General features: G+C 39.7%; 1 protein-coding gene across 5 annotated transcripts in view; it reads right to left on the minus strand.

Annotated features, from left to right (window-relative positions):
* The window catches only part of Cdc27 (cell division cycle 27), a 50,785-nt gene that overhangs the window by 16,919 nt on the left and 19,647 nt on the right, over positions 1-14,219 (minus strand). For 4 of the 5 annotated variants that reach the window (XM_048367267.1, XM_048367266.1, XM_048367270.1 and 1 more), the window contains 6 exons: positions 11,144-11,241; positions 10,175-10,329; positions 9,635-9,846; positions 8,724-8,838; positions 4,427-4,542; positions 1,857-1,956 (listed from right to left, as the gene is read on the minus strand). In XM_048367267.1, the coding sequence (XP_048223224.1) occupies positions 1,857-1,956; positions 4,427-4,542; positions 8,724-8,838; positions 9,635-9,846; positions 10,175-10,329; positions 11,144-11,241 (796 nt within the window). The remainder of the gene's footprint in view (positions 1-1,856; positions 1,957-4,426; positions 4,543-8,723; positions 8,839-9,634; positions 9,847-10,174; positions 10,330-11,143; positions 11,242-14,219) is intronic. The other variant, XM_048367268.1, reaches the window with a different exon arrangement.

The raw sequence follows: 14,219 nt of genomic DNA on the forward strand, positions 1-14,219 counted from the left end.
CTGGTACTGGGGCTTTAATTCAGGGTGTGGGCACTGTCTTCAAGCTTTTTTGCTCAAGACTGGCATTATACCACTTGAGGCACGGCTCTACTTCTAGGTTTCTGGTGGTTAACTAAATGGGAATAACAGTCGCACAGACTTTCCTGCCTGGGCTGGCTTTGAACCATGATCTTAGCTAGGATTATAGCCATGAGCCACTGGTGCCCAGCTTATACTCATGTATTTTTTAGACTTCTCCCTTAGTACTTTCTTGGGTATTAGGTATAAAATAAATGTATAATCTTGATTAATCTCTACTTTTCTCAGAAGAAATTTTATAAAAACTAAAGTCTTGGTTGAGAATATGAACCAACTGGTAGAGCAACTGTATAGGAAGTGCTTAAAACCCAGTACCACCACCATCAAAACAAAGACTTCAAAGTCATTTAATTTTAAATGCAGCAATTCTAAACATAAGTTTACATTAGTTAATGCTGATTATGCACCAACATTAAGTATTACTCTTTGTAAAAGCATATCACATTATCACTTAACAATGAGAGGAAGCAATAGTATCTATCTTTGAAGTGTTATCTTCAAACACTTTAATCGATAAATCTTAACACTGTTGATCTGATGTCAAAGTTAAGGTCATTCATGGTTTGAGAATGGGAAGGGAGAATGACAGAGGAATGACTATGATTAACATTCATTATATACACAAATGGGTGTGATAAAACAATGAAGTTCTCTAAAATTTTAAACTTTTAACTTTGAAGTAATTTTGACTAATAAAAAGGATGGAAAAAAAAGAACATGTAATCAACTACCATGCTTAAGATGCAGGACTTGTCTAGTACCACAAAGAAATACTTGAGCGCTATTTGAAAAACCAAACCCCGGGCTGGGAATATAGCCTAGTGGCACGAGTGCTTGCCTCCTATACATGAAGCTCTGGGTTCAATTCCTCAGCACCACATATACAGAAAAGGCCAGAAGTGGCGCTGTGGCTCAAGTGGCAGAGTGCTAGCCTTGAGCAAAAAGAAGCCAGGGACAGTGCACAGGCCCTGAGGCCAAGCAAGCAAGAAAGCAAGAAAGACCAAATCCCTTCCTAGCTCTGATCCCTTCCTATAGCTACTAATAGTTGACCATAATATTTTTTGTCAGTTGTGGGGCTTGAACTCAGGGCCTGGGTGCCTGAGTTCTTTTGCTCAAGGCTAGAGCTCTACCACTTTGAGCCATAGTACCATATCCGTTTTTTGAGAAGTTAACTGGAGACGAGAGGCTCACTTTTCTGCCTAGGCTAGCTTTGAACCATGGTCCTCAGACCTCAGCCTCCCGAGTAGCTAAGATTATAGGCGTGAGCCACCAGTGCTCACTTGACCATAATTTTATCATTTCAAGAATGTCATGTAGGGCTGGGAATGTGGCTTAGTGGTAGAGTGCTTGCCTAGCATGCATGAAGCCCCCTCCCCCAAAAGTCATGTATTAACCAAAGGACCAAGAGATAGTCCTCTAAATTAAAAAATTATTTGTTTGTTATTATTTTTGTTTTTGTTGCCAGTCCTGGGGCCTGAACTCAGGGCCTGAGCACTGTCCCTGGATTCTTTTTGCTCAAGGCTAGCACTCTGCCACTTGAGCCATAGTGTCACTTTCGGCTTTTTCTATATATTATGTGGTGCTGAGGAATGTCAAACCCAGGGCTTCATGTATACAAGACGAGCACTTTACCACTAGGCCATATTCCCAGCCCTAAATTTAAAAATTATTTAAAAATTTAAAATTAGCTCTATTTATTAGGGAGGAAGTCATCAATAAACAAAAATTTTAGCAGTGGAAGCATTCAGTAACAAAACATTCAGAATTTTTTAAATTACCTTGGTTGTAGAGCTGTCACTAGTAAAAAGTCGTGAACTTCTTCGGGGCAGTGCGTTTGGGGGAGATGTAATAGTAGGGCTCAATACCTGAGGTGTTGTACTAAACAAAAATTAAAAAGAAGACATTTATTTTATATTTAGCTTACGGCCAATAACTTTGTTTCAGTTCTGCCTTATGAAAAAGTACAGATTCATCATGCAAATTGGTAAGTTGCCTGTCCTTGTCCTATGAAAATTCAGCATTTAACAACTATTCATGTTACTATAAAATGATCATTTTATTATTTAAACTTAAAACAATGCACAAAAAAACATCTTGGTCAGCCAGGTGCTGGTGGCTCGGCTCTTCTTTTACCTGACCCTCTAAGCACTTCCCTCTAAGTTTTTCTAGTACACCCCTGTTTTTCCTCAGGTTTTGCTGAACACGAGGAATTAGTGGCAATTCTCACATTTGTACCTAGGTGGTCAGAAAAGTAAGTTGCCCAAGGAACTTTACCCACAACTGTCCTCAGTTTGAGAATTCTTGTGGGGACTGTGACCATTCTGTGGAGTCTGGGTGGTTAGCATGAGAATGATATTTCAAAACAAAACAAAAAACCTAAAGAAGTATTTTAAAAGATTGAGCATTCAACGATGTAAAATATATAGTAACTGGCATCCAACAAAAAAATACTAATCATGTAAAGCAGAAAATATAATCTCTAATTAAAAGAAAAAAAGTAGTCAAATAAAATAAAATAAAAAATAAACCAGTAACAGATTTACTAGACAAAGCCATAACAGAACTAAATTAAGTTGGGTGGGTACCATAGCTCATATCTGTAACCTTGTTAGTCAGAGATAGGGAGGATCAAGGCCAGCCCTGGCAAAAAGTTCATGAGACTCTTATCTCTACAGAAAAAGCTAGGTGTGCTCCTGATATCCTAGGTATGTACGAAATGTAAGTAGAAGGATTGAGGTCCAGGCAGGCCTAGGAAAGAATGAGACCCTATTAGAAAAACAAAGGTGGGCTAGGAATATGGCTTAGCGGTAATGTGCTTGCTTTGCATGCACGAAGCCCTGGGTTTGATTCCTTAGTACCACATACACAGAAAAAGCCGGAAGTGGCGCTGTGGCTCAAGAGGTAGAGTGCTAGCCTTGAGCAAAAAGAAGCCAGGGACAGTGCTCAGGCCCTGTGTCCAAGCCCCAGGACTGGCAAAAAACAAAACAAAGAAAAACAAAGCAAAAAGGGTTGGCTTCAGAGGTATAGTGCTTGGCTAGCAAGCACAAGGCTCTGAGTTTACACCCCACTACTACCCAAACAAACAAAAAAACCCAGCCGGATGCCAGTGGCTCATGCCTGTAATCCTGGCTACCTACAAAACTTTAGATCAGATGATCAAGGTTCAATGACAGATGGTGCAGAAAAGTTCCTGAGACTCTTTTTTTTTTTTTTTTTTTTTGCCAGTCCTGGGCCTTGGACTCGGCCTGAGCACTGTCCCTGGCTTCTTCCCGCTCAAGGCTAGCACTCTGCCACTTGAGCCACAGCGCTGCTTCTGGCCGTTTTCTGTATATGTGGTGCTGGGGAATCGAACCTAGGGCCTCGTGTATCCGAGGCAGGCACTCTTGCCACTAGGCTATATCCCCAGCCCCCTGAGACTCTTATCTCCAACTAATCACCAAAAAAATTAGAAACTAGTGGCTAAAAGCCAAGCAAGAATTTGAGGCCCAGAGTTTAAACCCCAGTACAATCTCACCCATGCACAACCCCCTCCCCCGCAACGTGACTTCTTTATTTAAAGGTTCATTGTATGACCTGTGTATAGACATTTATAATGGGGAAGGGGAAAATGAAACCTATCTCTACTTGATCTATAGAAATGATTACACGTGTAAGAACATTATTTTGAGCTGGGTGCCAATGGCTCATGTCTGTAATCTTAGCTACTCAGGAGGCTAAGATCTGAGGATTATGGTTCAAAGCCAGTCTAGATGAGAAAGTCCATGAGACTCTCATCTCTAACCACGAAAAAATTGGAAGTGGTCCTGTGGCTAACGTGGTAGAGTGCTAGCCTTGGGCACAAAAAGAACATCATTTTGAAATAGTTAATATTATCTGGTTTAAGGGGCTGGGAATATGGCCTAGTGGCAAAGTGCTGGCCTCGTATACATGAAGCCCTGGGTTCGATTCTTCAGTAGCACATATATGGAAAAAAGCTGGAAGTGGCACTGTGGCTCAAGAGGTAGAGTGCTAGCCTTTAGCAAAAAGAAGCCAGGGACAGTGCTCAGGCCCTGAGTCCACGCCCCAGGACTGGCAACAACAACAACAACAACAAAAAAAACCCAAACAATATTAGCTGGTTTAAATAAATCCATAAGGCATATAGAACAAACTAAAAAGCTATTTATTTTAGCTAACTACTGTCTTATTTGCACTATAGAATACAACTAAAAGCTATACTAATTTTTCAGTAATTATAAATTTAAAATTTACATATTTGTATCAACATCTTCTTAAAATGAAGAAATATAAAGAATCAAGCTTTATAGCAAGAAAAGTCAAATACTACTAAGGACACTGTAATACATACCTTGTTTGTGGGCCAGAACTTTGTGTTTGTGCAACAAGAATTGGAGTGACTTCTCGACTATTTCCACTCTGTGAGAAGACAGACTTTGTTCCAGTTTGGCCCATTCTGGCAACAGACTGTAAAAGACAAAAAGTCTAAGGTTTGTGACCACTTATTGAACCAGAAATGATAAAAGACACAATGATGCTCCCCCCACACATTCTCCCAACAAGAGTTTACAATACATACTTGTTAACTCAAAACATAAACTATTATTTGTGCCATTATTGTTATTTTTATTTTTTTGCCAGTCCTGGGCCTTGGACTCAGGGCCTGAGCACTGTCCCTGGCTTCTTTTTGCTCAAGGCTAGCACTCTGCCACTTGAGCCACAGTGCCACTTCTGGCCATTTTCTTTTTTTTTTTTTTTTTTTTTTTTTTTGGCCAGTCTTGGGCCTTGGACTCAGGGCCTGAGCACTGTCCCTGGCTTCTTCCCGCTCAAGGCTAGCACTCTGCCACTTGAGCCACAGCGCTGCTTCTGGCCGTTTTTCTGTATATGTGGTGCTGGGGAATCGAACCTAGGGCCTCGCGTATCCGAGGCAGGCACTCTTGCCACTAGGCTATATCCCCAGCCCCCTGGCCATTTTCTATATATGTGGTGCTGAGGAATCAAACCCAGGGCTTCATGTATAGGAGGCAAGCACTCTTTGCCACTAGGCCATATTCCCAGCCCTGTTAATTGTTATATTAATATGAACATCAGCTTACTTGCTGGGTATTTTTACTTCCCTAATGTTCTGTCATCTTTTATTTTGGCCTCTAAGGTTCAAAGTTCTCAGAAGCTATTATTTTTTCTTATCTTACTATGATCATCCTCCATTTATCACTGTACCTTCTATCCTTGGGGCTAAGTTCTAAAATTTTAAAGACAGCTACTAATCTCAAGATTTATGATTTAACTTTAATTTATGATTTTTATACTCTTCTGGCAGTTAGTAAAACAGTTCTACAGATCTTTAGAGGACTTCAAAAAAAATCCGATCATCTTCCAAATTATAAGGACACTGGCCTTTAATCTTGCTTTCTGTTTCCTTGAAGAAAAAAAAAAATCTTTGCTTGCCTCTTCTGTTATCTCTAATTTATTACCCATATGTCTTCATTTTAACACTAAGCTTCATTAGAGTTTTTGAAGATATCAAGGACCTTTTCAGACTATCAGATAATTTTCTTCAGAACTTACTGTTATCTGGGCTAGAGGTCAGGCTTAAAGCTATAATGCCAGCCTAGCAACTGAGAGGCCCTGAGTTCAAACCTTAAGTACAAAAAAATTAAATAAATAAAACCAAAACTAGAAAGCAAACATCTCTTTTATCCTGTATGCAATTCTTAAAGTATTACAAATACTTGCTAATAATTACTTTATTACCAGATATGAAAGCCTTATTTTAGTCTTTCCTGCATTCAGAATCATTGGTCATCTTTTCCTTTTAGAAACGCTGTATAACTCCAGAATAGTATACTATCTTAGTTGTCTTTCCACTTCTTTTGCTAGCTTCTTAAACTAGGTATCTTATTATGTTCAGTAGCTACTCTTTCTCTAGGAGAGCTGCGACATTCATTATTTCCATCACCAGATATATTCTTTTCTGTATGACTGTTCACTGAATATTTTCACCTAATTTACCACCACCTCAAATTGGGAACTTTTGACTCACTTATATAAATGTATCTTATTTCTTTTTTCAGTGCTGGGGACTGAACCCCAGGGATAGCACATGTTTGTTATACAAGAGCTCTACCACTCACTGAACTCCATCACTAGCCCCCATGGAACAAAGTTAAAAAGTAAATCCTGGCTGGGTGCTGACGCCTCATGCCTATAACCCTAGGTACTCAGAGGCTGAGATTGGAGGATCATAGTTTGAAGCCAGTTCAGGCATGAGTCTTTAAGACTTTTATCTCCAACTAACCACCAGAAGGGGAGCTGTGGCTCAGGTGGTAAAGGGCTGGTCTTGAGCAAAAAAGCTCAGGGACAGTGCCCAGGATCTGAGCTGAAGCCCCAGGATACAAACAAACAAGTCAATTCTGGCCTACAAACTGACCTATATACTGCCCTAGAGGGGGCAAATTTGATAAAAGTGCCTTATATTCATGAATGAATATAATAATAAAACCTCTGAACACGTAAGTTTATATGGCACTCATGATGTATCTTGATACTTTGTTGATATTGAATGCACTTATACATGTAACTTTCTGGGACTATCTTATAACAGGGTAAGGAGAACAACAGCAAAAAAGTAAGGCAGAAAGTGGCTTATATTATTTGGGCACTGAAATCACATATCTGTTCACTGCCTAACTTATGATTGGGTTGCTATGGCTCTTCTGGTTATGGCCTACTTCACTTGGCATGCTACCATTCTATTATGCCTTCTTCATTACTATAATATACTCATAGTTCCTAATACTACTCACTAAGGAGTTATGGTTAGTCTTGCGGACTCAAAATGTTCAGGAGTAAAAGTAAAAAACAAGAAGACGCATTTCCAGGAAAGTAAAGGGGCTACACCTGTTATTCACATCTTAGACTTATTTACCTTCCATTTCTTGAACACCTATAATGCATGGCAATAGGCTTGTAAATACATAATGTCATTTCTCACAGAAGATAGTCGGGCACTACCCATTACACAAACAGCACTTTTAGACTTTAATGTCATATACCTATATAAAAGAATATTACAGGGCTGGGAATGTGTCTTAGTGGTTGAGTGCTTGCCTAGCATGTATGAAGCCCTAGGTTCAATTCCCCAGTCCATGGACACAGAAAGGGCCAGAAGAGGTACTGTGGCTCAAGTGGTAGAGTGCTGACCTTGAGCAAAAGAAGCTCAGGGACAGCACCCAGGTTCTAAGTTCAAGCCCCAGGACTGGCAACAACAACAACAACAACAACAACAACAAAGCATTACAAAAGAAGCCTCAAGAAACTTGTTCCTGTATTTTTTATAAGGACACTTTGAAATTTTTTGAAAAGTTTTACTACATATCTATGAGGACCCACTATAAAAATGTTATCAAAGGTACTCAGGAGGCTGAGATCTGAGAATCAAGGTTCAAAGCCAACCTGGGCAAGAAAGCCCCTGAGACTATCATCTCCAAGCAACTAGTGAAAACGCCAGAAGTGGAGCTGAGTGTGGCTCAAGTAGTATAGTGATGAAGTGAAAAACTAAGGGACAGCACCCAGATTCTGAGTTCAAGCCCAAGTATGGGAGGAAAAAAGGTTATCAGAAACATCTGGCTTACCTAAATGAATTTAACAAATGTCTTCCATGATAATTATTAGTACTAACTATAAAAACATAGGATGTGTGCTGGGCACTGGTGGCTTAGGCCTATAACCCTAGCTACTTAGGAGCCTGAGATAGGAGGATTTCAATTTGAAGTAGACTCATGTAGAAAAATGTGAGACACTTACCTCCAATTAACCAGCAAAAAGCTAGAATTAGAGGTATGACTCAAGAGGTAAAATGCCAGCTATGAGGGAAAAAGCTAAGCAAGAGTGAGAAACATTGAGTCCAAGCTCTAGCACAAAAACAAAACCCCCAAAAAGCATACACTGGGGATCTCAGGGGCAGAGCAAAGGCTTAGCATGTCCAAAGCTCTAGGTTTGAAACTTAGCACTAAAAAAGCAAAAAGCAAAAAACAAACAAACCAACCAACAAGTAACAACAACAATAAAGTACCTCCAAATTCCCCAAACCCCTAAATAACATAAACACATTAGTGGAAAACAAAAATAATGGCAGACATAATTTTGTGAAAGTGGAGTTCAAGAAGTAAAGCTCTAGCCTTGAGCAAAAAAGCTAGGCAAAAGTGCAAGACCCTCAATTCAAGCGCAGTAGTCTCTTTTTCTCGCTATCTCTCTTTCACACACTTTCACACACACACACACACACACACACACACACAATTTAACAAAAAAGGAAATTAGGGCTGGAGACATGGCTGAAGTAGTAGAGTGTCAGTTAAGCAAGAAAGCCTTAATGAGAATGAGGCCCTGAGTTCAAGCCCTGATGCCAGGAAAAAAGGAATTCATGCCTGTAATCTTAGCACTAGGGAGGCTGGACAGGCTTTTGAGTTCAAGGACAACCTGGACTACAGAGTGAGACCTTGCCTCAAAAATCAAACAAAAATGGAAAATTAAAAACATTCAGGCAAGAGTTACATGAAATGATTATCTCTGAAATTACGTTTAGGTTGGACTTTTATGTTTGTTTAAACAGTATCAAAACTGTGTCTTGTATGTATGGAAAATACCTTTTTTGTAGGTGCTCCGGTAGATGGCACATCAATTACAGAAGGTGTATTAGTGTAGTTTTGTAAATAGGATCCATCTCCAGGACTTGGGGTTTCTAATGGCAAAATCCCAAAACTGAGAAGAGGTTGAAATCAAGGTGTCAAAAAGTCATCAAGGCATATATAAAGCAGCAGTATACTTAAATTAGAAGGTCTAAAAGGAAGAGAATGGCAAATCAGTCTTGGGGGCATTGATGTTCTAAGGGGCAGATTTAAAATAAGTTGTGAATGTCAACTATTCTACCCACCATAATTAAAATGTTTTAAAACCAAGGAACAATGAGCAAGGAAGCCGAGCAGCCATTATGGATCTTAGAAGATATATCAGAAATAGAGTGACTTTGAAAGCTAAGATCCAAATGATCAAATTACTTCCAATTCTTGGTCTCTATGGGACTTACAATATGGAGATTATGTCTATAGAGATCACTTGATTATTACTCAATAATGTCACTGATATAATCATCCAGTAGTCTTTGAAGATGCCATTTCATGGTCATGGTATTTTAGTAGCTCTGTAGCCCCAAGACCTCATTCACACAATCTGTTCTAGCATGTAGCTTTTTGATACTTTTGGATATATATCCTCTGGAATGGGTTTCTGTATTTATACATAAATATACTTCTAATAATTTTGGCAGAATATTTTCCATTGATAGGTCAAGACCTATCATGTCTCAGAAAAAATCCAGTATTATCCCTGCCCCAGAAATTAAAATTTTATCATGTGCTGTATTTCTTCTACTTTATTTTCTGAAAAGAATGTATCCTTTGAGACATTGCTATTCATATTAATTATATTACTAATAGTATGAATCGTAAGATCATTTAATATTGTTAATACTAATTAAAGTAACTTTTGTTCGACTTACCTTGGGGTTAATGGGCTAAGAGCAGCTGGTCCTCCTAATAAATTTCGACTAGTTTTTGGTTTATTTTGAACCTGTTTAGATAATATGGAAGTGCCTGTTCCAAGAGGGACAGCATCTGGTGAAATTACAGCTGAATCGATGTAAGACACTGAGGAATCTGTATTCAAGGAGTACTTTGAGTTGGAAGATTCTAAATTCAGTCTGTTTAATTCCTGAAACAGAAAATTTGTACTATATCACTTGTGATGCATTATTTAGTTCAGCTCATTCTTTTTAGTTTTCATAATATTCTGTTGTTTTTTTTTTTTTGGCCAGTCCTGGGCCTTGGACTCAGGGCCTGAGCACTGTCCCTGGCTTCTTTTTGCTCAAGGCTAGCACTCTGCCATTTGAGCCACAGCGCCACTTCTGGCCATTTTCTGTATATGTGGTGCTGGGGACTCAAACCCAGGGCCTCATGTATATGAGGCAGGCACTCTTGCCACTAGGCCATATCCCCAGCCCCTTTCATAATATTCTGAGCATGAGAGATGATACACTTACAATTGTGTCCTGGGGTGTTTCGGTAAGAACTGTCTCAGGCTGTCTATGAGATAAACTATGATTAGTTATTAGTGTTGTACAAGAGTTGGGTAGACAATTGCTGAAGTTCTGTATAGATGTTAATTTAAACGTTTGATCAGGATCTGGTTTTTCACCTGTGAAAACCCAAAACAAACAAACAAACAACAATAATGTTTACATTTGTGGGATGATCTTTATTTCAAACATGAATAATTAAGTGCAAATAAGGCCTTATGGAGGGTTTTAAAATTCTCCTGCCCAATTATGTTCATCAAAATTATTTCCTAAAAAAGCCTATGATAAAATATGTAAATTTGATCAATTAAATTGCAGGGACACTAGTTTTTGTTTTGCTGGTCCTGGGGCTTGAACTCAGGGCCTAGACACTATCCCTGAGCCTCTCTGTGCTCAAGGCTAGTGCTCTACCCCTTGAGCCATAGCCCCACTTCCAGCCTTTTTTGTTTATGTGGTACTGAGGAATGTAACCCAGGGCTTCATGCATGCAAGGCAAGCTCTCTACCACTAAGCCATATTCCCAGCCCTGGTCCTTTATACATTCTAGAACATATATATGGAGACACCATGTATTGTCTAGGTCTTATTCATCTAACAGTTTCTGTACCAGGCACATTATTACTTCTTTAGAAATCCTGTTAATTTCTTATCCATAAAGTGTTTTTGCTTAGTTATATATATGCATATATATAAAATACATTTCATTCTAGAGTACAAAGTAGATTCAATAAAAGGAAGAGAATAGTAAATTTAATCTTTGGGGCAGAGTAATAAGAAGTCACATTCCTGAATCATGATTTTAATTTGAGTCCTTTGCTTTGCAAAATATTTTACTTGCAGATAGATGATTGTGTGGGTCTCCAAAAATTAGGGGGGGGGGGAAAGAGACAGAGATAAGAGAGAATCATCCCTCCCCAACCTCCACAAGCCTACCTATTTCACATAAGGATTCAAAGGGAGACCAGAGGAAAGGATTTAAACTAAGGCTCTTTTGGTAACATTCTGATCCTTTGGCAAGCCGATCTGTCTTGCTGTGGAGAGAAACAATAGATTAAATAAGCTATAAACCCCAAAACATTTCCTATAGCAACAACTTTTTGTGTAGGAAATTAGGCAATTTTTAAAAATATGCTTTCCTAAACTATCACTATCTCCTTTTTCCCCCCATTGAGACAAAATGTCAATATAGAGCCCAGGAACTGGGTGCCGGTGGCTCTGGCTCATGCCTGTAATCTTAGCTACTCAGGAGGCTGAGATCTGAGGATGGAGGTTCCATGTCATCCCAGACAGGAAAGTCCAAGAGACTCTCATCTCCAATTAACCACCAGAAAACTGGAAGTGGCACTATGGCTCAAAGTGGTAGAGTGCTAGCTTTGAACTTTTAAAAAGCTCAGGCCCTGAGTTCAAGCCCCATGACTGACTATTTGAGCCACATATCTACTTCTGGCTTTTTGCTGGTTAACTGAAGAAAAGAATCTCACAGATTTGTCTTCCCTGGCTGTCTCTGAGCCTTGATCCTCAGATCTCAGTCTTCTGAATAACTAGGATTACAGGTATAAGCAAGCAACTGGTCTAAGCATAAGCCAGGTACCACTGCCTAGACAGTTTTTTTTTTTTTTTAAATCAGGTGATGCTGTCCTTATAAGTAGTTTAGGACTATTGCTTACTGGGTCAGAGAGACAGTATAGAATCAGGAAGAATTCTAACTATAAATTAAAAGTTCTTTAATTACCTCAGGATTATTTAGTACAGGTTACTAATTACCAGATAAATTTGGTAATTTGGTTCTGAGTTTTGAGCATACAGATGTCTTTAGGATAAGTAGTGACACTCCTTTTTGCTTTCATGAAGTAATGTGTGTTCTTGTTCTAGTGTCTGGTCAATTTTGGTGTATTATTAATTTTATTGACATTTTCAAAAGGATCAAGTTCTGGGCTGGGGATATAGCCTAGTGGCAAGAGTGCCTGCCTCGGATACACGAGGCCCTAGGTTCAATTCCCCAGCACCACATATACAGAAAACGGCCAGAAGCGGCGCTGTGGCTCAAGTGGCAGAGTGCTAGCCTTGAGCGGGAAGAAGCCAGGGACGGTGCTCGGGCCCTGAGTCCAAGGCCCAGGACTGGCCAAAAAAAAAAAAAAAAAAAAAAAGGATCAACTTCTGGTTTCAGTGATTTTTCCTCATTATTTCCTGCTTCCAGTTTCACTAACTTCTAGTCTTTTCTTCTTTGTTTGGTTAAGTTTATGGAGTTTTATGTTTGTTTGTCTGTCATGACGATTGAACTTAGGCGCTCTGTGCTCTTTTGCTCAAGGCTCGAGCTCTATCACTTAGGCTCATGCTCTATCACTTTGAGCCACAGCACCACTTCCAGTTTTCTGGTGGTTAATTGGATATAAGAGTCTCATGAGGGACTGGGAACATGGCCTAGTGGCAAGAGTGCTTGCCTTTTATACATGAAGCCCTGGGTTCAATTCCTCAGCACCACACAGAAGTGGCACTGTGGCTCAAGTGGCACAGTACTAGCCTTGAGCAAAAAGAAGCCAGGGACAGTGCTCAGGCCCTGAGTTCAAGCCCCAAGACTGGCAAAAAAAAAAAAAAATCTCATGAACTTTCCTGTCCAGGTTGGCGTCAAACTGCGATCCTCGGGCTGGGAATATGGCTTAGCAGTAGAGTGACTGCCTAGCATGCATGAAGCCCTGGGTTCAATTCCTCAGTACCACATAAACAGAAAAAGCTGGAAGTGGCACTGTGACTCAAGTGATAGCACTAGCCTTGAGCACAGAGAGGCTCAGGGACAGCACTCAGGCCTTGAGTCCCAAACCCCAGGACTGACAAAAAACAACAACAACAAAAAAAACCCAAACACAAAACTGCAATCAGATCTCAGCCTCTGAGTATCTAGAATTACAGGCGTGAGCCACCAGTGCAAGCTTCAATTTTTTATTTTAGTTTCTTTTGGGAGAAGCTTACAAATTGATTTGAGACTTGTTTGTGGTACTGGATTTGAATCCAGAGTCTAGAGCTTGCTAGGCTAGGTGTCTACCATATGAGCCACCCTTCACCCACACTTTTTGGCTTTAGATATTTTTCAACAGTGTCTCAAGTCCTTCCTTCCTTCCTTCCTTCCTTCCTTCCTTCCTTCCTTCCTTCCTTCCTTCCTTCCTTCCTTCCTTCCTTCCTTCCTAGGCTAGGTGTCTACCATATGAGCCACCCTTCACCCACACTTTTTGGCTTTAGATATTTTTCAACAGTGTCTCAAGTCCGTCCGTCCTTCCTTCCTTCCTTCATCTGTCATTTCCTTTCCTTTTTTTTTGGCTAGTCCTGGGACTTAAACTCAGAGTTTAGGCTTGAACTCCAGCCACAGCTCCACTTCCAGCAGTTTGATGGTGATTATCAGATTTCAGCCTCCAGAAGAGGAGGCATGAGCTACCAGTGTTCGGTGCTTGGCACCATTATAAACCCTTGAGATTCTGAACTATGAACTATGTATCTCTGTACTCTCAGTGCCAACTATTTACTATGTTTAACTATAATAGGAATGGGATATCAATGTTTCTCAAATGAATGAAAAGTAGAATAAAAACTAAATTAAAAATGGATAGCCCCTTTCTTAGATGAGGCTATTGGTATCATTCCTTCTGTTCTGAAGAGGGGCATCAATTACTAGGACTTACTGCTATTACACCTGAATATGGGTCTCCAAGCTCAGCTGGTTCACTTGTTCTACATAAATATGATTTTTCAAGTGTGTGTATGAGTGCTGATACTAGGATTTGAATTTAGGGCATCAGCTCTTTGTGCTGGCTCTTTTACTCAAAGCTGGAGCTCTATTTGAACCATGCCACACCTTAATTTTTGGCTTTTTGTGGTTAACTGGAGATAAGAATCTCATTGACTTTTCTGCCTGGGCTGGCTTCAAATCACAATACTCAGATTTCAGTGTATGAAGTAACTAGGACTATAGGCTCAAGTTATTTTATTTTACTTTTTTAAAGAAATGAAACCATTACTA

This window comes from Perognathus longimembris, chromosome 17 (genome assembly GCF_023159225.1).
Source record: "Perognathus longimembris pacificus isolate PPM17 chromosome 17, ASM2315922v1, whole genome shotgun sequence".
Lineage (NCBI taxonomy): Eukaryota > Metazoa > Chordata > Mammalia > Rodentia > Heteromyidae > Perognathus > Perognathus longimembris.